Source organism: Onychostoma macrolepis, chromosome 22 (genome assembly GCF_012432095.1).
Source record: "Onychostoma macrolepis isolate SWU-2019 chromosome 22, ASM1243209v1, whole genome shotgun sequence".
Taxonomy (NCBI): domain Eukaryota; kingdom Metazoa; phylum Chordata; class Actinopteri; order Cypriniformes; family Cyprinidae; genus Onychostoma; species Onychostoma macrolepis.
Window position 1 is genome coordinate 22,659,273 of NC_081176.1, and position 23,392 is coordinate 22,682,664.

General features: G+C 36.2%; 1 protein-coding gene and 1 long non-coding RNA gene across 4 annotated transcripts; one reads left to right on the forward strand and one right to left on the reverse strand.

Annotated features, from left to right (window-relative positions):
- The first annotated feature begins 9 nt into the window (after positions 1-9).
- LOC131529824 (uncharacterized) lies at positions 10-2,575 on the forward strand. The gene is made up of 3 exons (XR_009268228.1): positions 10-135; positions 953-1,039; positions 1,604-2,575. It is a non-coding gene; the product is annotated as an uncharacterized LOC131529824 (long non-coding RNA).
- Positions 2,576-7,272: 4,697 nt separating this feature from the next.
- Positions 7,273-19,531, reverse strand: lhx9 (LIM homeobox 9). Of its 3 annotated transcripts, XM_058759425.1 has the most exons (6): positions 19,513-19,531; positions 16,828-17,038; positions 15,706-15,908; positions 14,656-15,011; positions 11,228-11,430; positions 9,013-10,819 (listed from the first exon to the last, which is right to left on the reverse strand). In XM_058759425.1, the coding sequence occupies exons 2-6, from the start codon at positions 16,999-17,001 to the stop codon at positions 10,565-10,567; spliced, it is 1,191 nt and encodes a 396-aa protein (XP_058615408.1). In that variant the 5' UTR covers positions 17,002-17,038; positions 19,513-19,531; the 3' UTR covers positions 9,013-10,564. The 3 variants fall into 3 exon arrangements, with proteins under 3 accessions (XP_058615410.1, XP_058615409.1, XP_058615408.1); XM_058759427.1 differs by lacking the exons at positions 9,013-10,819; positions 19,513-19,531 and adding an exon at positions 7,273-8,988 and having other exon boundaries at positions 16,828-17,416; XM_058759426.1 differs by lacking the exon at positions 19,513-19,531 and having other exon boundaries at positions 9,009-10,819; positions 14,656-15,008; positions 16,828-17,414.
- Positions 19,532-23,392: the final 3,861 nt, after the last annotated feature.

Sequence of the window (23,392 nt, forward strand, 5' to 3'; positions counted from 1 at the left end):
GGCCAGTAACTTTAACATTCACAGAGAAAAGAGCAAGGATGCTAATTCGATTCTATTTCATCTCCCTTAACTCTCCTCTAATCTGTTTTATTCTCGCACGTTTTCTATGCTCTTCTGCTCTGTTCTCCAAGGAAGGTTCGCATGAGTTCTATTTTATTCTTTTCTACTGCACTTCACCGGTATTCTATTGTATTTTGCAAGCTATTCTGTTTCACATCACCTCATTTCTATTCTAATCTATTCTCTTTCATGAAATAATCACTCTGTTCTGTCTACTTCAGTTCTATTTTGTAAGTTTCACTTCAATTTCATTTTATTTTCAAGGTTTTACCTAATTTCTGTCCTCTCAGAAAGCTGTCTCTGGGGCAGTACCTTTTCTAAAGGTACTAATGTGTACCTCTGAGGTACTAAAATGTACCCTTTATGGGGTAAACCTTTTGAGAAGGTACCACCCTAGTGACAGCCCTATTATGTAAGTTTCAGTGTTATTCTATTTTCCAAGTTTCATTTCAGTTCAGTTTCATGTCACCGCTTTTCTATTGTAATTGGTTTTGTTGCATTCTGTTTTATTCTATTCTGTTTTACTTCACTAATGATAACTATTCTTTTTCACAAGATTTCTTTAAGTTTCATTTGACATAATACTACCTATACATTTCACTTCACTCCAGTTTTATTATACTCTATGCTGTTTCACCTCACTTCTATTCAAGTTTTACATCACTACTATTTTATTCTGCTTTTTCAGTTCACCTTCCGTCTATTTTATTCACCAAGCTTCCCTTCGTTTTATTTTATTCTATTCTATTCATATCTCTTCTATTCTTCTGTTCCAGTCTAAGTTTCATGTTGGAACGTTAATACTTTGTAGGTTAAATTGGTAAACAGACATATTTATTAGAATTAAAATCTTAAATACTAACCCTGCAGAAACATTATCATACACATCTAGTGCAAGACATGCTGAAGGAGACGTTTCATACAGCAAACGATAAAAAAAATAACCCTTGGAATGTGGGAACATGGACTTACTGTCAAGGTAAGTAAGGGAAATAACACATCTAAAGAGGTCCATAAGACTTTTACTGCCCAGCAGAGCACCTTTAGCAGCACACTGCTTAGTTTTGCCATCCCTCTGCTGTCATAGTACAAATACAGTGATGCACATCCAGAGCCACTACAACTTTAATAAAAATCTGCAATGTGTCAAGCTCAGGGAATTCAAGTGTGGTACTGTGATAGGATGCCACCTTTGCAACAAATTAGTTTGTGAAATTTCATCCCTGTGAGATATTCAAGTCAGTTGTAACTGTAAGTGGTATTATTAGAGATGGAGATGCACGGTGCATAAAAGTTGCAAACTCTCTACTGATTAGATACAACTGAATAGATACAGTACAATCGTTCACCTGCATTAATATCAGTGCAAAACCTGACCCATAGTTTTGCTTGTTTTAAAAAAAAAATTCAGAAAACAAGACATGATATCTTAAGTCATTTCACTTCAAGTAAATTCATCTTGATTAAAGATTTTTTTTTGATATTTATACTAGAAAACAAGACAAAAATACTAAGTAAGAAAATCTTCTTTTTTTTTTTGCAGTGAAGCTTTGGATGGATTGGTGTAAAGCACACCACCACTGGACTGTGTTCTGTGGAGTGACGAATCATGCCTCTCTGTTTGTCAGTCTGATGGGCAAGTCTGGGAACATGCCTGACTGAGTTGTTTTTCAGGGGTTGGTCTAGGCCCCTTATTATCAGTGAAAGGACATCTTAAAGGGATATTTCACCCAAAAATTAAAATCACCCTCAATCATTCCGAAGCGCAAAAAAAGTGCATCCATCCATTATAAAAAGTGCTCCACATAGCTCCAGGGGGTTAATAAAGCTTCTGAAAGCGAAGCAATGCGTTTGAGTAAGAAAAATATCCATATTTAAAATTTTATAAACCATAATCTCTAGTTTCTGCTAACTGTTGTACGCGCATTCACAAAAAAGTGGCGTTCCAGCGGATGACGTAAGAAGTAGGCGTAGCATAAGCTCTGGTGAGAAGTGATCAATGTGGAAATGCAGAGGAGACAGCAAAACAAAACGAGGATTTGTAAAGAAAAATGTTAGAGGATTTCGATATAAGCCAAGAGGAGACTGGATTTCCTTTGCTGTAAACAAAACTTGATTCTCGCGAGACTAGCATATTCTCACTAGCCCTTTTATGTTTCAGCATACCAAGACATTTTGGACATTGCTTCCAACCTTGTGGAGCAGTTTGAGGAAGGCCCTTTTCTATTCCAGCATGAAAGCAAGGTCTATTAACACATGGTTGGGTGAGTTGGATGAGAGCTTGACTGGCCCACACAGAACCCTGACCTTAACCCCACTGAACACTTTTGGGATGAACTGCAATGGAGACTGCGAGCCAGGGTTTCTCGTCCAGCATCAGTGCCTGACCTCACAAATGCTCTACTGAATTAATGGCCAAAAATTCCTACAGAAAACTTGGAAGCTATTATAGCTGCAAAGGGGGACCAGCTCCATATTAATGTCTATGTGTTTAGAATGCAATCATTAAAGTCCCTGTTGGTGTAACGATCAGGTTTCCCAATACTTTCATCCATATAGTGTGTTTACATATAAAATCTTTAATTTTTTGCTTTATTTTATAAATGTCACCTGCAGTTTTCTCCATGGCCGTTAATGCCTAATATTCTCATCTTATCAGGAAAACATACAAACAACATAAACCTCACAATTTGTTGTGATTTCCTTAATTGTGCGCAACAGCACAGTTCACCCTTATTTATCCAGCGAATTTCCTTGATTTTGTTGTTGATAGGCCTGTATTACCTGTTACTGCAAGTTCAAAGATTGTTAGTGAAGCACGCTAGACAACATAAAGGCACTTTTTATTACAAAACATTAATCATATCAGCATATCTAGTAAACAGTATACAATCTTGGTTAGTGTCAAATTAATAAATCTCACCTCACAGATTTGATCTATATAAACAATATTATGTATTGTCAGCAGTAAAATTGCCAAAATATGCTCAGATGATACTATACAGTAGTATTACATTCAATCAGAGCATTTGAGGGAAGCATTTTCTGTTCCGTATAAGGAAAGTAACAATGTTTTCTCCTATATTTTGACAGTTGATAATCAACAAGTGTTGTGCGCTGCTTTTCTTTCTTTTTTTTCTGTCTTGACACTTCAATAGCAGTTCTGCTAACCTCCTCACAAATACCATATAAGAAAGGTAAAGCACACACTGTGTGTTTTCCCCTCTTCTTGAACAAGCGTTGAAGATTAAAAGAAACGTCTGCGGAAAATCTGTCAATTCTGTTGGCGAATAACGGCAAGCTGGAATTTAATGGCATGAGTTATATTGGGCTCCCTCAACACCCACATTTTGCTCTCAATGAGATCAATGCTGCTTCATGACAGATAGGGACTGTCTTTAGTATCTTCAAATTTTTGGTTTCTGAGGGAATAATTAGATAGATGGATAAGAGGCAGCTCTTGTGACTGCACACAGGAGCTCTGGTTCAACACCACAGTCTGTTGTCTTGAAATCTGTGTAATAATCAGATTGTGTCGATTGTTCTAAAAGTAGAACGGCGGCGGTTCCGTAATATTAACTTTTTTTTTTTTTTTTTAGATATTTGTTTTGCCAAAATCCTTGTTTGATTTCGTATTTTTCTGGAATGTAGATGAGCTTCCTCGTGTCTTTTTTCGGGTCTTGTTTGTCTTTACCCCTAGACAATGAACTTTTTTGGCAGTGCACGATAGGGTCGCGCTGTAGTAGAACAAGAAACAGCAAGCTTGATTTGATTTATTAATGCAGCTGTCGATAAAAAAAGTTATTCAAATCAAGTCTTCAGCTCTACGTGTGTGTATGTAAACACGCACACACAGCTACACGTGTGCTTTTGTCTGCTTCTGTGTGTCTGCAGTTGTGGAATTTTGTTTTCTATGTTTTCACGAATGTGCACGCATGCATACAAAATTTGAAATATGCAAACTAAGCTTTTCATATAGGTAAATCTCAATCTTGAAAATGCATTATTTCAGCATTGAAATTGTGTAATGCTTTAAAATAAATAGCAAGTTGTTAGAAATACACAGCTGTTAAAGTACTAATACTAATAACATTTATAATTTAATTGATTAACTGATTAATTAACTGATCAAAATTATGATCAGAATTGACTGTAATTTATGATATACTGTATATGATGATCATCATATTTATTTTTGAGAAACCAGGCTTGTCAATTAACCTGTGTGTGATTTCAGAATTATAGCATTTTGGCCAATTTTATGAGTCTGTGCATGTACAGTACAGTTAGAAGAGCATATTAAAAGGCCAAATACTAAATAAAATAGCAAACAAGGCAAAGCAAATGTTCAGTTTCAATCATAGTTTTAAGCTTGATTGTAATAGTGTTCATTCACAAAAAAAAGAGGAAGATGTTACCTCGAGGTGCTGTTTATCTATGTTTTAAAATAACTTTCCCTGGTATAACGTAATGCAGCAAGGTTTATTTAGCTATTTCAGAAGAAAAATGTGATTATATATTTACAATTATATCTGTGAATGTAGAAGTAAAACTGTACATTTTAATACATTTTAACTGTTACCTGACAATCAAATCTGTCTAGCTATAGACAATTTCATTAAATATTTATTTAAAACCTATACATTTATTTTTACCCACAATATATATATATAAAATGTTAGACAGGTAGATAGATATTGTAAATGGGCGTGTGCACCTGTATAAATGTGCATTTGTGTACATGTGCCTTTTTTCACCTACTTACCCGACCTGCATGTAAGTCATTGACCTCTGACCCTTATGCTCACAAATCTCTGATGTGTTTTCTGCATCTGCTGCTGCTGCTGCTAAGGGTCACAGAGTCTCTGTCTGTGTCTGTGTGTGTGTGTGTGTGTGTGTGTGTGTGTGTGTGTGTGCATGTTCACTGCAGACCGCTACATGAGCATGTACTTTTGACAGAGTAGGAGGCAGTGATATGCATACTTTCCTGGGATAAAAGGTGCTGGTGTGGAACTGCCACTGTCTGGAAACACACACACACACACACACACACACACAGCGCCAGGCTGACTGTACACATCACCTGACACCGGGCTTCTTGCTTTCTCGTCTCAGCAGTGTATGTGCAATGTACCTGTCTGTGTGTGTGTGTGTGTGTGTGTGTGTGTGTGTGTGTGTGTGTGTGTGTGTGTGTCCCGCTCAGGCTCACTCTACCGTGTCAGTCACACGAGCACCTGAGTCCACATCACACACATCAGCTGTTTACACACCATCTTGTGTTCTGAACCACAGATATTCACTAGAGAGACGCCATTGAGAATCCCCAGAGGAACATTCATTGCTCAGAGGTTTCTCTTTCATGGCTCAGGAGACTTAATGGAGTCATGTTTCACTTAAGCATCAACTTTGACTCCAATGTTTTGCCTAAAATTACAAAGAAACGAATACACAAATGATACAGTAAGAATATAGAGGCATAAAGTGAATGTGAAGAGCATCACTTGTGGAAAAAGAAGTGCGCTTAATTGCATTGAATATGCACTTGTAGTGTAAATCTTAACAGTATATTTTAGAAAATCGCACAAATAATATAATAGTGAAATAAAACTCTGGAGAGTTCACATTCATGTCTATGTTTAACACTTAAGTACACTTCTAAAAAGTGCACTTTGTAATAATGTCAAATTAAAAGTTTTAAAAAACAATTTCAATTATGTTTTAATAATACTGTCATGCTTTAAAGAAGTGCACTTATTTTTATATGTTGACTAACATACTTAAGTACGCTACATGTAAAGTACTTGATTATAACTTTAACTGTAAGTGTGTTATTATTTGATAATAAATTTAATGTATTTTAAATGTATTAAATTGCAACTTCATTCAAATATATTTAAATACAAGTGTCAACAGAAATTACATTGAAGCATATTTTACCATAAATGCTTGTAATATTCAGGTCAGTACATTCAGCAGTATTTAACCATATGTGACCCTGGACTACAAAACCAGTCTTAAGTGTCAATTTCTTCAGAAATTGAGATTTATACATCATCTGAAAGCTGAATAAATAAGCTTTCCATTGATGTATGGTTTGTTAGGATCGGAGGTAACACTTTACAATAAGGTTCATTAGTTAAACATTAGTTAATGTATTAACTAACATGAACTAACCATGAGCAATACATTTGTTACTGGATTTACTAATCTTCGCTAACGTTAGTTAATAAAAATACAGATGTTCATTGTTAGTTCATGTTAGTTCACAGTGCATTACCTAATGTTAACAAAGATTAATAAACGCTTTATAAGTGCAGTTCATTATTAGTTCATGTTAACTAATGTAGTTAACTAATGAACCTTATTGTAAAGTGTTACCGGATCGGACAATATTTAGCCGAGATACAACTATTTGAAAATCTGGAATCTAAGGGTGCAAAAAAATCAAAATATTGAGAAAATTGCTTTTGAAGTTGTCCAAATGAATTCTTAGCAAAGCATATTACTAATCAAAAACGACGTTTTGATATATTTACAGTAGTAAATTTACAACATATCTTCATGGAACATGATCTTTACTTAATATCCTAATGATTTTTGGCATAAAAGAAAAATCTATAATTTTGACCCATACAGTGTATTTTTGGCTATTGCTACAAATATACCCCAGCGACTTAAGACTGGTTTTGTGGTCCAGGGTCACATATTTCAATGACAACAGAAGGTCAAAAAGCACTAATTGCTTTCAGTATTAATGTAAACTATAATACATTTTCATATAATTGAAAATAACATGCAATTAAGTGTCGGAAAATATTACATTCAGTTCACACTTAAGTGTATTCTTAAATTATATTATATAATAATGTGTACTACTTCTTCACAAGGAATAGCATCACATTCGCGTAGCTTTAGTATGCATTCATTGGAAGAATTTGATAAATATTTCAGCTCAAATTGAGTCTGACTTTTAATTGCAAATTTTGAAAAATCTTTGACTTTATAATGTCTTAAATGTTATTTGAGAAACACGTGCTCTCAATTTAATCTCATTACCATCCAGGTGAGACTACTGAGATTTTGTTTCTATCGTTTTTGTGCATCTGTGAGCATAAACGTCCTTCTTTTGTGATCCACAGAAGAAAGGAAGTTATAGATTAGACACAACATGAGGGTGATTAAATGAAGACAGAATTTTCATTTTTGGGTGACATGTATCTTTAATAGTATGGTCGTTTTTTGGTAATAAGTCGTAGTGTACGTAAAAAACAAAAAAGTTTTCACAACATAAAACCAGTAAATCAAGCTTGCTCATGGAAACATAATAATCACAAACCTTCTTGATTCTTCATGCAGTTTGGCTCCTCGTGTATATGTGTGTGTGATTTTCTTATAATCGCAGTCTGCAAAGGAGAACGACGTCCATCTTCCTCTTTGCTTCTGGTTATGGTGACCATCCACTCCTTCAAGTGTGTAACAAATCCTCCAGCGTGACTCATCAGCGCCTCTTTTTGAACTTTCAAGGTCCCTTGTTTTCCGAAGAATTCCCTGCGGTCACGGGTGTTAAGAGCCTCTTGTTTGCTGACTTAGCCCAAAGGACAACCGACTACTGAATGTGACGTACTGTATAAACGTGTGGAATTTTATACTTTTTTAATGACTATACTGAGTAATAACCATTATAAGCTTATAAAATCTGAAAATGTGCCTTATGTTGGTGTGACCTAATGCATCTAGGTTGATTGAGTCACATTATGTGACTTAGATGTTACCACATGAAGCACATTTTATCTTGCCTGACTAAACGTTTTTATGAAGGAAGCACAAAAATTGTCCACAGACTGACAGGAATTACATTTTTGTGGTCATCCAGCATGGATGGAGCTGGAAGCTTCTTTGACATGTCTGGCATAGCAGGAATTCAACACTTTACTGTTTACTAGCCCCCCATGTGGCCCAATGCTTAACAGAGTATAACACAAGCTTTCTTTTAAAGCTTTCTTTTTGGATACAATAAGGAAAAATTGAACATAGTATTTTAAAACATTTATCACTACATCAACCTTAAAATGAAAAATGAGAGAATATTTCCCTCCTTTTTTTAACCACAATGCAAGAATGTGTTACTAGGAAAATCATTTTTCTTTTTCTAAGATAACCAATTTTTATTGTCAAATCAAGCATGCTTTTATATATATATATATATTTTTTTTTTATCTGTTAAGATTTCGGATTCACAAGGAAAATTCCCTTAAAGTTTATAGAATACAACAGACAACAAATAAAACATCTATATAAAATAATATCCATCTGAAATTGCCATCAACAACTTGAAAAGCATGCAAAAAAAGTGTTTGTTTTTTTTAACTTGTTTTCATTTTAAATACAGCCATATGGTGTTCCTTTCCAGCTTCTCTTGGTCGGACATTTTGCTGCCAAGTTTTAGGAAGGCTGTGCGTTCATGATAAGTGACATTTGTTGCACAGGAATGTTTTACAGCAAGCAGAATTACAAGGTAGTGTGTGTATGTGTGTGTGTAGACATGCATGCGTGCGTAGATCCCGTCTCCTGCAGTCGCCTCTTGGAGCAAGGTTGCTCTGTTTTGTATCTACAATACTGTACAGTTTATTTTTCTTTGCCTTTCTGCCTCATTTCGGTGGTAAGAAAAATATCCCGTTTGGTGTGGATTCTCTTACAAAGATGGTTTTTAGACATTCAGGACAACAATTTGTTTGGAAGAAAAAGAGAAAGAAATTTTGGAATACATTTTTGGTAGATTTTTTTTTTTTTTTTAAACCCTCTAAAATCTGATCCTAATATTGTCTTTGTCTTCAATGGTGAAGAATTCCGATCAAAGCTTCTTTTAATACTTTAGGGAATTTTCAAACGTCGTGAAGTTTGGCTGTAATGCCCCAAGATTTGTTCTCCCTGAAAAAAAAATCATAAAGTAACAATATATTAAACTACAGAGCAACCTTGCTTTGAGAGGTTTATGTTTACTAGTTGTTCTAGCATTCCTGTGCTTGGTATTTCTGTATAAAGTAGCCATGTTCATGCATTAAAAAGCATTTTTTTCTTGACTACAGGGCTTTGGTTCAAATCCATGGGGCATTACTTTAACAACAGAAACAGAATTAAGTCTGAAATCGATGTCAGAATGAAAGCAAGACAAGGTTCGATCTGTCATGTCGTGTTGTTTTTGGTGTGAGCAGAATTTTAAATCTGAAAGCAACACAAAAATGGTTTGTGTAATGAAAAATAAAACGCTGGTAAAGCAAAGTAGTTTTATTCACACAAATTTAATAAGATATAACAACTGTTTGGTCCATAAATATTTAAGGGGAAATAGTTTCTATACACCATCTTTTTTCAAGAAACAAGGAAACATGGACAATCTTGATAGAACACGTACTGTACTATTAACACGAAGATCAATATATATGATTCTCGGATTTACCAACTAGTTCTGAAAGAGTGCACAACTGCCTTCTATGACACCGCCGCCCCCTTGTAACAGAATACACCATTAAAAAGATCTTCAGAAAAAATCAGATGAAAAACAGAACAGTACAAAACTAGTGAGGCGTTCCAAGGATGGAAATCATTTAACAAACAAACATGTATCTCCTGAATTTCACAAACTCTCGTCCAAGTCGCATAAGGCACATAGTAGAACTGAGTTAAGCATCTACTTCATGAAGTAGATCTAGTGTACCACTTTGTTCTACAACAGAACAAATTTGTCATCACACAAGGAAATGTTTCACCCTAGCGAGGAGCCCCGACCGATCTCCAACCGAGCCGTAAATGGGTTTTTTTCTCTTTTTTTGGTCTGTTCGGTGGCAAAACAGGGGGGAAACAGAACAAAACGGGGTGATGTGCGTCGCTCCTAATTAACTTCCTGCTTAGCATTCACAAATCACTCATAACGCTTCCTACTGGGCACCATATTGTCACTGAGCGCTGGATATCTTCATTCAGAACAGTTGTTCCACTAGTTGAGGCCCGATGAACAATCCAGGCCAACTTGTGATGGAATTCGCACCACATCGTGGCAAATTTAACGTTTCAAATTGTCATTAGAGTCCAGCGTCGGTAACAAAACGGACCTAAATTGAGGTTACAGCATCCACTTGGCATTTAAGGACATAATATAAGAATTTTTTGTTGCTTGAACATATTTTTGGAAAAGTCATCAAATATATTTAGACTTCACTACCAAAATATGCAGTAAACATAACATGTGCTGTATGCTGACACACTTTGTTTTAATAAACGTGGCGGGTTGAAATTGAAACTATGTAAATAAAGTGATCACAAAAACAAATTAACTGACAAGTACTACAAACTCAGCTGCCACGCGGTTGCAAATGCTACACATAGTAGGTCTCGTCTTACATTTCCAAAGGTCTTTCTGTGGTCGCCGAAGGGTTTTTTGTTGTGGAAAATAAAAATAGAATCTGAAAATAAAGGGGGTAAAGACAAAAAAAAAAGGAAATCCGTGTTAGAAAAGGTTTGTCAAGGTAGTTTGTGGGGGGCTCCCAGATTCGTGGCTGTCCAAACTAGAGGTCACTGATGTTACTACGGTGATAGAGGGATTGGTCAGGTCAGTTAGTGTGGTGGCCGTGCTGGGTGGGGTCAGAGCACCGCTGTCAGAAGAGGGTGGCGGAAGTGACGTGCCGTCAGCCTTATCAACACCCCCATTCTCCTGCCGCAAAACGTTCCTTCTGAATTTGGCCCGTGCGTTTTGGAACCAAACCTGCAAACCAATCCCAGTGTCTTTACTCTTTTTTTGCTTTGCTTCGAATTATTGTCATATTTTTGCCTACTTGCAAGTCATATCATTTAACATCACAAACTTAATCACTACTAAACAATGCCAAAGTGAATCGAAAGCCTCAACTTTTACTAGGGATTCTACTGGAAAACATGGACCATGTTCCAAAGTAACTTTTCAAGCTTCCCCAATGGATTTTTATTGTATTTATTTATTTTTTGGTGCACAAGTATTGCCCCTTGAATTATTGCCCCTCTATTTAGTAAAATTTGTGTAACTACATGACAGAACACAACAAAAAAAATGATGGATGGATTGAAAAGGAAAGCAAGATGATGAGAAGGTGTTGGTGTGGATGTGGAATGGAGTCTACTGTGTGGCGACGCTTACCTGAAGAACTCTTTTGGTCAGTCCTGTCTTTTGGGCAAGCTGTTTTAAGTCCTTGGCATCAGGGTTGTGGTTTATGGCGAAGTAGGACTTCATGGTGCGAAGCTGATGGTGTTTGAACGACGTACGCATGCGCTTGGTCTTTTGAGATGGAGGGTAGGGTTGCTGATCCCGATCCAAATGGTCCGCTTCGTTCTCGTTACAACCTGAGTGCCGGAACAGGGCGAAAATAAAGCAATGAGTTTATGAAGGTCAGGATTCATTTTGACCTGGATCTACATTGGCGATTCAAATAGAGTGCTGTAATAAGCTGTAATAATGAACAACTTCAATAAAAAAAAGGATCAGTTGATTTTAGTCATATTTAACTTCATATTAATGATAAAAACATCAGAATGGCATGACACCAGACTAAATTCAAATAATATAAATAAATTGGCAATTGACCCCCAAAATGCATTTATATATATATATAGTAACTAAATTCAAAACAACTGCTTTAAGGCATGTTTGACAAGTATTTTTTGTTGTTGTTGATTTCATATTCACCTGAGATTTGTCTCCTTTTCATCTTTCATCTTGATAATTTATGGCGTTTAAATGTATAAACATTAATATCAGCAAACTACCTGCAAAAAACAGCTAAAATGATTTTATAATCAAAACTGTCGGTTCCACAGTTTAAATCGCTGCTTCATTCGATTAATTTGGTAATTGATGCGATCGATGCTCATTTCATCTCACCGTTTACTTTTATATTTAGCCTACAGCCGTAAAAATCAACAAGAATGCAAAGCAAGAATGAATATGAATTTAGCTGTAAGGAGAACACAATGTTCTCACGCGTGTTTACTTCCAGATCTACATTTCTTTTTTGCCACCAGAGGTCTCTATCTGCAAATGTCTATGCAACAAGTCTACTATTGAATTGTTTTTTAACGAATATAAAAATATATGGAGCTATGTAAAATTATATATAATTTTGAAACGCAAAACAAAAAACAATCTAAAACCTAATAACTCTATATTGCAAGCATCCTAAATAATTCTGAGCTCACACTGTAAAACATGAAAGCAGATAAACAAAAGTGAAGAAAAGGTAAGACAAAAGATAGGAAAAAACGAAAGAATAACTTTACACCAAAAATATGAGTAGAAACAAACAAAAATGCTTAAGTAGGCTACTAAAAACACCGAAAACGACAATAGTAATAGCTTAAAAAAACAAAACGGTCAATAATATCGCGGAAGTCGTAATAACTTGAGAATGATTACAACTGACAAGCGTTTAATTTTGTAAGACAAACTACAGCTTAGGTCTTGATAAAAAATTACAACCTTCACAACGCGTTAGTGTCAGGATCAAAAAAAAAAAAAAGCGAAAGAGTTTAAAGTCGGACTGATGTGCGTAAACGTAACGTGCGCACGCTCGTGTCCTGAGAACAGCAATGACCTTGAAGGGACAGAATCGGAGCTGGTTGAGAGCCAGAGATTCCGACGACACATTCAATTAACGGAGAACAATTAACAGGCAGATTACCCTTATTTCTCTCCATTCATGAAGAACGGCAGAAACTTGGCACACAAAGCCACATTTTTCCAAGCAGACAGTAATTGTAACAGCCAAAACAAAACAGGCGCAGCGGGGATGCATTATGACATAGCCTACGTATGAATTCAAAAAGTAGAAAAATGAAAGAGAAAAAAAGCAAGAAAAAAAAAAGCGAGGAATGTGAAATAATGGCTGGTAATATGAGGGCAGATACAGGCCTGTAGGCGAGGGATCTACACTGCACGTGGGGCTGGGTCACGGGTTCACTCCTTTGAGAATTTCAAATTAGATGTTTGATGACGCACTAATGAGCGAGGCCTATAATTAATCAGATCCAATCATCAACAAGACAAGCGCGATAGGTTTTACTATCGCCGAAATAAAAGCCGAACAAAAAATTAATATCAAACAATTGATGACTAAAAATTAAGGTTAACATTTTACATTAGCTTACAGTGTCTAGATTACACGAACCACATTATTTTAGTATAATATTTTACAGCCTACTATTTTATAATCTACAGTAGGCTACTTACAATGTAGAATGAACTATGCAGATTTATGGCATTTTTTGGTAAATTCGCGATAGAGCGCAGATTTTAGGCTACTCGCTACTCTTTGCAGTTTTGATGCTACAAGCATCCTAAATGTAAATATAATAAAAGCATATTTAATGTCATTCGTGTGTAATAACTACACTGAAAAAATTGTTTAAAGTAAGTGGTCGCAAACAATTTATTTTAGCTACATTTAATTTAAAAAAAAAATATGTTGAAAGTTAATCAACTAAATGTGTTTATTTAAATGTAGCTAAAATAAATTGATTGCAACCACTTACCTTAAAAAAAATGGAGTAAATTCAATGAATCATTTTTTTCAGTGATAGGCATCTGAACACACTAAAAACACTGCTTTTCCCTTGAACTGAAAGTGGGATGGTGACTTTAAAAGAACTAAACTAAATCTTTATAGCAATCAGAATTGTTATTAAAACACCATAGCTGGTTTGTTACTAGTCCAAGATGATCTACAAGCTTCACCAAGGCCCTGACACATGATAATCCATCTGATCCATTATTTAGACCAGTTTGGACCAACTAATTGACCTGAATGGTCCAACTTGAAACCATGAAACAACCAACAGCTACAATCAGAGGAGTAACGTATAGTCTATGCCATTATCAAGCCTAGGAAATACACAAGCTCTTCTCCTTGTATGACATGGTTTATGCCAAGTTAGCCCATAATATTATGATGAGTAATGATTATAATCCCGCAGGACAAGTTTTAAAAGTGTCCCACTTTCCCTGAAAAACCCCGTCCCACTTTATCTACGCTCTTAGAAATAAAAGTTCTTTATTGGCTTTGACGGTTCCATGAAGAACATTCAAACATCAATGGAACCTTAAGGTTCTTTATAGTGGAACAAGTTTCTTCAGGTTATTAAAATATTCTTCACACTAATAAAACAAGTGTTTGTTAAAAAAATGGTTCTTTTAAGAACGGTTTGCTGAAAGGTTCTTTGGGGAACCAAAAATGGTTCTTCTGCTGGATCGCTACGAAAACCCCACTTCAAACAGACCCTTACTAATAATGCAATGCAATATATAAAATCAATAAAAATACATTTGAGAAATGCATTGTATTATTATTTATAAATATTCTTGTGATGTATAAAGGGCAATTAAATTAAACGCATTTGTCAATTTTCCCCTTAGTTCTAATGGTAAAAATCAAAGCAATATTTATCGAAAGCCCAATTATTAACACCTTATGTTGTTAATTAAACTATGCCTACAACATGAACACGGAAAGATATAAAGTGCAACCAAAATCAATTTTAGGCGTCCATTTGAGCAGCTCTTAATGCACATCTCACCTGAGTTGTAAGAGCCGATATCTATCCCCATCGCCGGACTCTTCCTCTTCCGCGGCCTCCCTTTCTGCACCGTGCCGGTGCCATTGAAGTAAGGCAGCGCGAGCCCTCCGCCTTTGGCCGCTAATTCAGCGTAGTTTAATTGAGGGTGATACTCTCCCTGAATAAGGGTCTCAAAGTGAACCCGGCAGTAAACCAAGTTGTCTTTCATGCCGAAATGGTCACCCGTGGTCAGTGTTTTGTTGCATGTGGTGCAGGTGAAGCAGCTCAGATGGTACACGGAGTCCCTGGCGCGCATCACCATTTCCGAGGCGGAGATGCCGAGGTGGCAGCGGGCACATCTCTGCACGGAGAACCTTCTGGAACAGCACAAGTCATTTATAATCAAACTAATCACTTAGATTGGTGATAACTTTAATTAGGTCATTTACAAACATCGCTGAACAGATCAGAAGCGCGTGCACGAGCATGTGCATATAGAAATAAATATTCAGTGAAGAGATTCTTAAAATAATTATTTTCGAACCATCTGTTAAAAATTAAGATAGTTAAGCAAAATTTTTGTTTAACTTTATAAACAAAGTTGAATGTGTTTATAGTGAAACCAGAACAAAATCATTTCGGATTTCCTTTATAGCCTAAATTAAACAATTGCTAGCACAACTTAAAGGTGGCAGTAAAAACAAACGGCTAAGATTTTTTTAAGTTAGAAACAAAAACACATTTTAGACGTGCATTCAGCATGAATTAATTAGATTTATTAGATTAATTTAAGCGTGTCAGTTACTCACTAAAGATCACTATATGGGTCAATGGCTGCCTCTGATGTGACCAGTTGTTTCTGTGTGTTTAAGAAGTTACTAACCAACCTGAAAATCTAAATTAACTGGTTTTATTCAAATGAAAAATATTATTTAACATCACAGAGCCGACCTATATACACAAATGTATACCAACAGAACTCATTTCTACGAGTTAAATCAGGTAGAAATAGCTTTTTACAATGCAGGGCCTAGTCAAAAGGCCTGATGTACGATTTAAGTGAAAGCTTACCTGTAGTAATCCTCTTTGCAGTAAATGCTGCCATCCTTCGCGAAACACGTCAGCTCGGATTCAAGGGCGAGTTTACATTCACAACACTTGAGACACCTTAAATGCCACTGTTTATCAACGGCGAGTAAGTAGTATCTGTCGGAGATTTTCCCACCGCAGCCAGCGCACAGCGCAGGCTTCTCTGGGCTCATGGAGGGCATCGTCTTCAAAAAAATAAAGCATGAAGAGATGGAGTGAGTGAACGTTTATGCGATCAGTAATTGAGTTGCAATAGATATAACTACAACTAAATAAAAATATAGCATAAAAATAAATTGTTGATTTAAAAAAAATAAATAATAAAAATTAGGCTATTAAATGTAATCAGAGTGCGAAGTGAATAGCGACTTATTTAAGTCAAAATGAGCTATAATGGATGGTTATACAAGATATATAGCGTTTTTTTTAGTTTTCCTAAGATGTGTATAACAGTGTAGCTGTGTGGTATATTCTACAAAATAAAATTTACAAATTAAAAGTATGCAAATATAATAACAATATAATAGTGTCGCCTATTCTATTTTAAATTTACACATTAAAAGCATGCAAATATAATAACAATACTTACAACAATTATTACTATTATTATTACTACTACTACAGTTTTTGCCTGTTTAATATTATCATATGCATGCCTAAAGTATACAGATGGTATTGTTTTTTTAGTAGCGTTTTATCTTTCGTGGCCCTATAAATATAACAGTTATCCTGTTGTGTTGTAAAAACTGCTCAAATAAAATTTAAAATAGGGCTATCTGTAAAAAAAAAAATCGAGTTCTAAAATATAAAATAGTATGTTTTTTTTTTTCATGCGTTTCTCCCTTTACATTTTAATAAATACATCTTACTTATAAATTATAATTGTAGCCTCGCCAGATAGCCTAAATGATTTAGCCTACTTTTGACATCTGTCTAAATATGACTTTACTTTCCGGCCTGCTAATATTTCAAAACTAGGATCGTACGTTAAAAACTCATTTTCGTCGCTGTGTTTTTAAGTGGGTTACAAACTGTGTACGACGAGAGTTTTGGGGTGCTGCCATTTGCTCCAACGGAAAATACACGTTAAAACACAAATCTTACCGTCTCTCGTCCGTTCATCTGAACGGTTTTAGCCAGACGAGACTCCGATTTAGATCTCCTCTCCATCTCCTCCATGATCCCTTGAATATGATCCCCAGAGATGCCGTGGAAAAGCATGGCTGCTGGACGCAATGTGCAACTGCTTTCTTTCGCCTTGCACCCCACAACTTCCATATACAGCTTTCCGGATCCTTAAAACATCCGAATGGATCTACACCAACAAATTCACACAAATGCAATCAATATTTTAAAAATAAAGCCGGTGGGATTTGATGGACGGCGCAGGAACAGGCAGGAGAACCAGTCCACTTCTCCAACGTCTTGTTGGGCAGGAGAAAAAAAGTATAGTCCGGACGATATAAGGCAAAGCTGAAGTCTGGAGGATGTTTTAAACGTAGATTTTCAGATAGTCCCAATCTCCTACTGGGGATCCGAATGCTTGAAAGTCAGGTTTGGGACTGTGTGTGTTAGAGATCCTGTGTCCTATTTGTGAAGAGAGCAAACGCCTGCCCAGCTTGGGTAATTGGGTAGGAGGAGTCCTCCCTCTCTCCAATGCCACTGATTTCTATTCACCAACAAAGACCTGTCACTCTCTCTTCAAACCGATGGTGATGGGCAACACGAGCTTGGAAAGCACTTGGTATAGACCTTTTACTACTTTTAAGCTGGTGTTTTGCCACTTTGACACTTTTTTGTGAGGCTTTCATTTTTCTTGTAATTTTTGGCTTGTGCTTCAACAGATGCGTGTAACTGAATGGTTCAAAAGTGTTTGAATTAAGTGTCGAATCACTGAACACTGCAAGTCATCTGACCTCTCTAGATTTGGGTTTTGATTGGAAAATTGTATCACAGAGTTGGGTTGGTTTAGTTTATTATCGCGAATTACAGCCAAAATGTGCACCTGAAAGCCTGTATGTGTCATTTATAATTAAACCTCTAAATACAATTTTTTTGTGTTTTGTTGTTAATGTTAATATATATAGCCTATATTTGCACTGTACTTTGCATCTTCACTGCATAAATTACGATAGGCTATAATGTATTTTATGCTTGAATTGTAAAATTGTAAAACAAGCGTTTGAGTACAATGCATGACATGTAAAATAAAAGTGGACTAAATGAAAAGCGGTGGCATGATTTAAAAAGTTGTCAGGCTGCTTTATCAAGGTGTGTGTTTGTGATGGTCTCTTTCTCTTCTGTGTTTGCGGGAGAAAGAGAGAGAAAGGAGCGAGCGAGGGAAGGGGGAGCGATGCTGTTGGGAGGAGGAATAAGCAGTTGTTTACATTCTTTGATTTTCAGATGTCAAACGTCAAATGAATCTCATTGCCACAGTTTCTTTTCTGTACCAATACATACGAGGAACGGTCTAGAATTATATTTGAAAATGATAACAATTACCTCCTTGGTAGCAACCTAAATCCAATTAGTCGTGATAGTAATAATATCACAGGCAGCATGGATTGTGTGGGCGATATTTATTCAACTTTTTATTTACACGTAGCTTTTAAAGCGTAACGCTCGTTTCGATAATTTATTTTAGGAATTATTGCTCAAGCGTTGCCTTTTATAATTAACACACGACTTTCATTAAAAGGCATGAATTTATATAGGCCTAATTTGAAATTAGTGTGAGCATTAGGCCTATATCTTTTTTAATTTTTGGCCTATCATTTACAGGAAAAAAGTCTAAGTAGTTCAGACAGACAGCCGCTTCCTTGTGTCATTTTATCTTTATGATCAGTCCAAATAGTTCATCGTTTTAATTAGCTTCGGAATATATTCGTCTTTTCAATGCCCTCCTCTAAAATAATTTTCATAAATGATTTCACCCATTAGATAAAGTTAATAAATTCGTCCTAATCTTGAGATATAGCCTATAGCCTAACAACCGTGCGGTTCACTTCATAAAATCGACGGAAAAGATTTCTTTCTTTATGTCTGCAAGTCACCAAATGAGCTTTATGTGAGAATCAAATGGAATCTTATAAATAATGTGATTAAAAAACGCAATATAGCAAGCTGCTACTTTTGCATAGGTAGGCTGTAAGAAGCAGATTACAGTCAGTTTGTTTAATGCCTTGCAATTGCAAATGTAAACGATTATTTTGCTTATACAAAATAAATATTATTATATTCAATTTTTGTTATATTTATAACCAACTAGGCTAATTATTTTACTCTAGTCGTAAGTTCCACAGCTCTACGCGAGCAAATTGTTTTATTTTATTACAAGCAAGCAAAAACGAATCAGGTTGTCCTCCGTTTTATTAAGATGTTATTTGCTCTCTACGCTTTTGCAAAGACCATCAGATTTGTCTCTACCAAACGAAAACTAGTTTAATAATTAGCCTTCTGCAATATTTAGGTTTATTTGATCTCACAATAAGAGATGCCAATTTTAAATGAATAGCGAAACATCGAAATATTCTTAACACCGGATCAGGCTTTTCAATAGAACTAGAAATGAACAATTAATTCGATTTTCAATACACATTGCATTTTTCGCCTGCAATAACTTTTACCTGTCTCACCTGCCCTATAGCCTACATGTGCAAATTGAAGGTCTCTCCTCGCCAATTATGCATAAATAATCTTTTAGAAACTCTGCAAAGCAACTCAATTTATCCGTTTACAATGATATAACAGTATATGCATGTACATAAGCAATATAAAATGGTATTTTACCGTGAGCCGCAGAGCGCCGTCCTGAAGCCCCAGCAGTGCTGCGGTGAGAGAGGGATGGACGAGGGTGAGACACGAGCGATCCTACCAGCAGATGGGGGCTGTTCCTTGTTTCTCGCGTGAGTGTCAATTACGACAAACCCAGCGCGAGCACTGAATATACATCAATTGTCTAATGCACAAGGCCCCTTTCGAGAGTTGTTAGAGGCGGATAGATTCATAATTTGCTCTGTGAATTTTTTTATTTAAATCACTAACATGCGTTAACATACGCAGTTTTCTTACCTTGAGGCGTCTCGCATGAGGCTATTTCAAAAGATAGATAGATAAATCACAATATAAGAGTCCATGGAGTGTTCTAACACGGGTTAGTTGTAACAACATGAGTTTAACCAATTAGAAATGAGCCACAGGGGTGAAATCATCATCATACATGATCACTAACCTCTGAAGTGACGGTAGAAGTTGTAAGACTGTTTTTTTTTTTTTTTTGTCCTGTAATTCTTTTATATTTTTACACAATTTTGAGGCGAGAAAGTATAATTTCACGTCTGGTTTATAATGGGATTTGTGATCATGCTTATGAATGTGAAATGACAGAACTGATATCATCTGAATCAGCAGGTTCTCGATTAATCTGGTATGCAAGATCTATGCAAGCTTTAAAAAATTAAAGCATTGCTAAATAGACAGAGAGAATTGTGTAACACTAATTTATTTGGTGTTTTGAATTTAAATGTTTCCTATACATGTACCGTTTTGAATTAAAATGTTTAGCATTAAATTGGGGATTGCATAGATTTGAACAAGCAAATCACAATAAATACATGCACAAAATTTGAAAACTGATGTTCATGTTTTCAATTAGTGTTACAGCCCATCTGGTAGTGAGGTCGGTTAACTTTTCTCTCTACTTGACATTAATTTACACAGTTTAAGACGTATAATATTTCTAAACTGCTTTAAATTGTATAAGACCAATATGGGAATATTATATCACATTTTGAAACACACAGCACAAAAAATCAGTTACAGACTGAAACAATGTGTTACAACACTCCTAATCTCCCCTATGCACAGAACAAACATGGAACATTTATAAAAGCACCATTTGTAATTAAATTGCAAATGTGTTTTAAAATGCACACTGTATAACTGGAAGTGCATCCTAGTTCAACCAAAGATAGACAACAACACAAATGTAATATAATGCACAGCTTTGTGGCAACAGTTCAGAGTAATTTAATTTAACAGCTGAAAAAAGAAAAGAAAAAGGATTTACCTAATCATTGGGTTGCTGACTCTAGAAAATCTGGAATAAAAGGCAAAAGTACCTAAGGTTTACACCTAAACCCTATGTACTCAAGGCCCTCTGTGCTTGTTCTTTATTTTGTCGAGTTAGTACAAGCTTTTATAGGGAATTGTTTGCTCTGTTTTGGGGAAACATTTCAACTTTAAAAAGTGTGAATTGTCCAACACAAAAAGATCAAAAATCTGTTCTCCAATACTTTGAAACACACAAAGCTATAACATACAATGCAATAACATCCTAAATATTGCAAATCTGAGTCCACTGATTCAGAAACATGGCTGACTGAAGAATGGAAAGCGTTTTGATATCTTTAAATAAGCTATTGGTGTAAGAAGAAAGCCATCTTATCTTGAGAGTTTGGCTTGCGGGCAACCTTTCATACCAGGCAAGTCAAAGGGGAGGAGACTTAGGCATAAGTACACAAATAGACCTTAAAATGAAAAACTGCTGTAACATTACCAAAGGCACACTACTAGGCTCAGGTGCTGTTGACCATTTTCTGCAAATCCGTTAACATCAAATGTAAAAAAATACCCCAACCATAATCATCTAGAATAATCATAATACTTTAGCATGTCTCATTCATAATGTCTAAAAAAAAAACTACGGTGGGATACAGACAATTACACAGTAACCATGTCCATTTATGAACCATATGTGACGGCTGAACCATGAAACAAATATTTACAAACTGAAGATGGACAACGGTTTCTCCAGAGCCGTCGCGGTGTACTTTTTTAAGAGGCAACAAAGCCACAGAGCAGATGCTCCTCACCGGTGTTTCGTGCTTTGCTTCGAAGAGGGGACGTTCAGTCTAGCGTGCCTGATGAGAATTTAGCTGCTGTTAAAATCTCTCTCTCTCACTTTCCCTCCCTCCGCACTCCTTTTCTCTTGATGCTGAGCCCTGCTCTGCTGATGCAAGAATCACAACTCCCCGTGTTGACAGATGGAGGATGGCTCCATAGCACATAGCCCGTCCCAACAGTCCAACTGCTGCCTAACCAACAGTTTTTTCGCTTCTCTTCCTTTTTTCCTTTTCCCCCCCTTCCTGCGCCACTATACCAAATTTACTTAACCCAATGAAGTTATCCACCTCTATTACAGTGCTTGCAGGCAGTATTAATATTCCTCGAATGGTCTTAGTCCAAATCCCTAACCCTAAGTTTAAAACCAACCCCTTTATTCTCCAAAAAACATTATTTTGCTACCTTTCAGGATAGTCAGATTTTTAATTTCAACATCTAAGTGTGCATCTCAATTAGCTACCTAGTTCAGTAATCAGTGCAGAATGTCAGGCATTTCAAGACCTGTCCCATTGTCAAAATCGCTCCAGTATATATGCTAGCTTCCTAGAATTTCACAATACACCGTAAAATCCAGTGAGCGAGTACTTAATATGTTCACTTACTGGTAATGCTGACATGTTTTCTTCTGTTTCTAAAGCAGAAAAAAATGAAGGACGAGCACATTTCATGAGTCACTGTAGATGCACAATAAACTATAATAAAATCATGGGAGTAAGATATCAGTTCTGACACATTATACAGTGATGTTGTTGATAAATAGATAATACAGATAAATACATAATGATAAATACTGGATCAAGTCACATAAGTGACTTTTTCCAAGTATGTACATTTAATCGTTTGCAGGCATTTGAGTCATTAATGTCTCAGTGTTTAGTGGATCAAGACTCTCATTGGCCAAACTCCTTTTCACAAAATACTAATTCACGACAGGAAACTATGATTCCCAACGCTGAATAATTTGGATGTCTCCCTAATCTAACACACCTGATTCAACTCACCAGATCATTAGTAAAGGCTCCATGAACTGAAATGTGTGTGTCAGTTAAGGGAGACATACAAAATGTGTACCATTGGGGGTACTCCAGGAACAAGTTTGGGAAACAGTGCTCTAAATCATGTACGTAAAAGTTTACAACAATGGTTCTCAACCCTGTTTCTGGAGTCTAATCAACACTGCGCATTTTGAATGTCTCCCTGATCAATCACCTGATTCAGGTCATCAGCCTATTCAAGAATTAAAGACCTTAAATTAGTGTTTACGACAAAGGAGACATTCAAAATGTGCAGTGTTGGGGGAGGAGGTCTCCAGGAACAGGATTGATAATCACTGGTCTACAACATAGCTAGAGATGTTGTATACAACTTATACCAACAAAATACATTTTACTTTGTTGTGGAATGATTCCAATCAAAGTAAACTTCTGCTACCAGTTCTGTCGGCAAAGAAGAGTTCCTCAAAGAGTTGCCCTTACCTGTTGGCACAAACCATTTAGCACATCACACTACATATTGGTATTTTTCAGTGGTTTTAATTGCATTGGGCAATCAGGACAACTGGAACTCCAAGCTATAGTGGGAATGGAGGGTGTCTACACCACACTGCCGAGATCAAGCTGGATGATCTCAAGACCATTCCCTACCCTTTCGCATTAGGTAAAGTTAAGGTTTCTCATTGAATGAGTTGACCACCTGATCCAGCCTGAATGGTGCCACATATGGCATGATATGGCCAGACGGTCTGGCTGGAACACTGGGACAGGTC

Bases quoted from the DNA above. Each gene is read 5' to 3' on its own strand.
- lhx9 (XM_058759425.1), bottom strand. From the start codon at position 17,001: ATGGAAGTTGTGGGGTGCAAGGCGAAAGAAAGCAGTTGCACATTGCGT. The intron at 15,909-16,827 runs GTAAGATTTGTG...ATTTTTTTGAAG, and splicing joins AGATGAACGGACGAGAGACG to ACGATGCCCTCCATGAGCCC. The intron at 15,012-15,705 runs GTAAGCTTTCAC...GTGCTGTTCCAG, and splicing joins TGCAAAGAGGATTACTACAG to AAGGTTCTCCGTGCAGAGAT.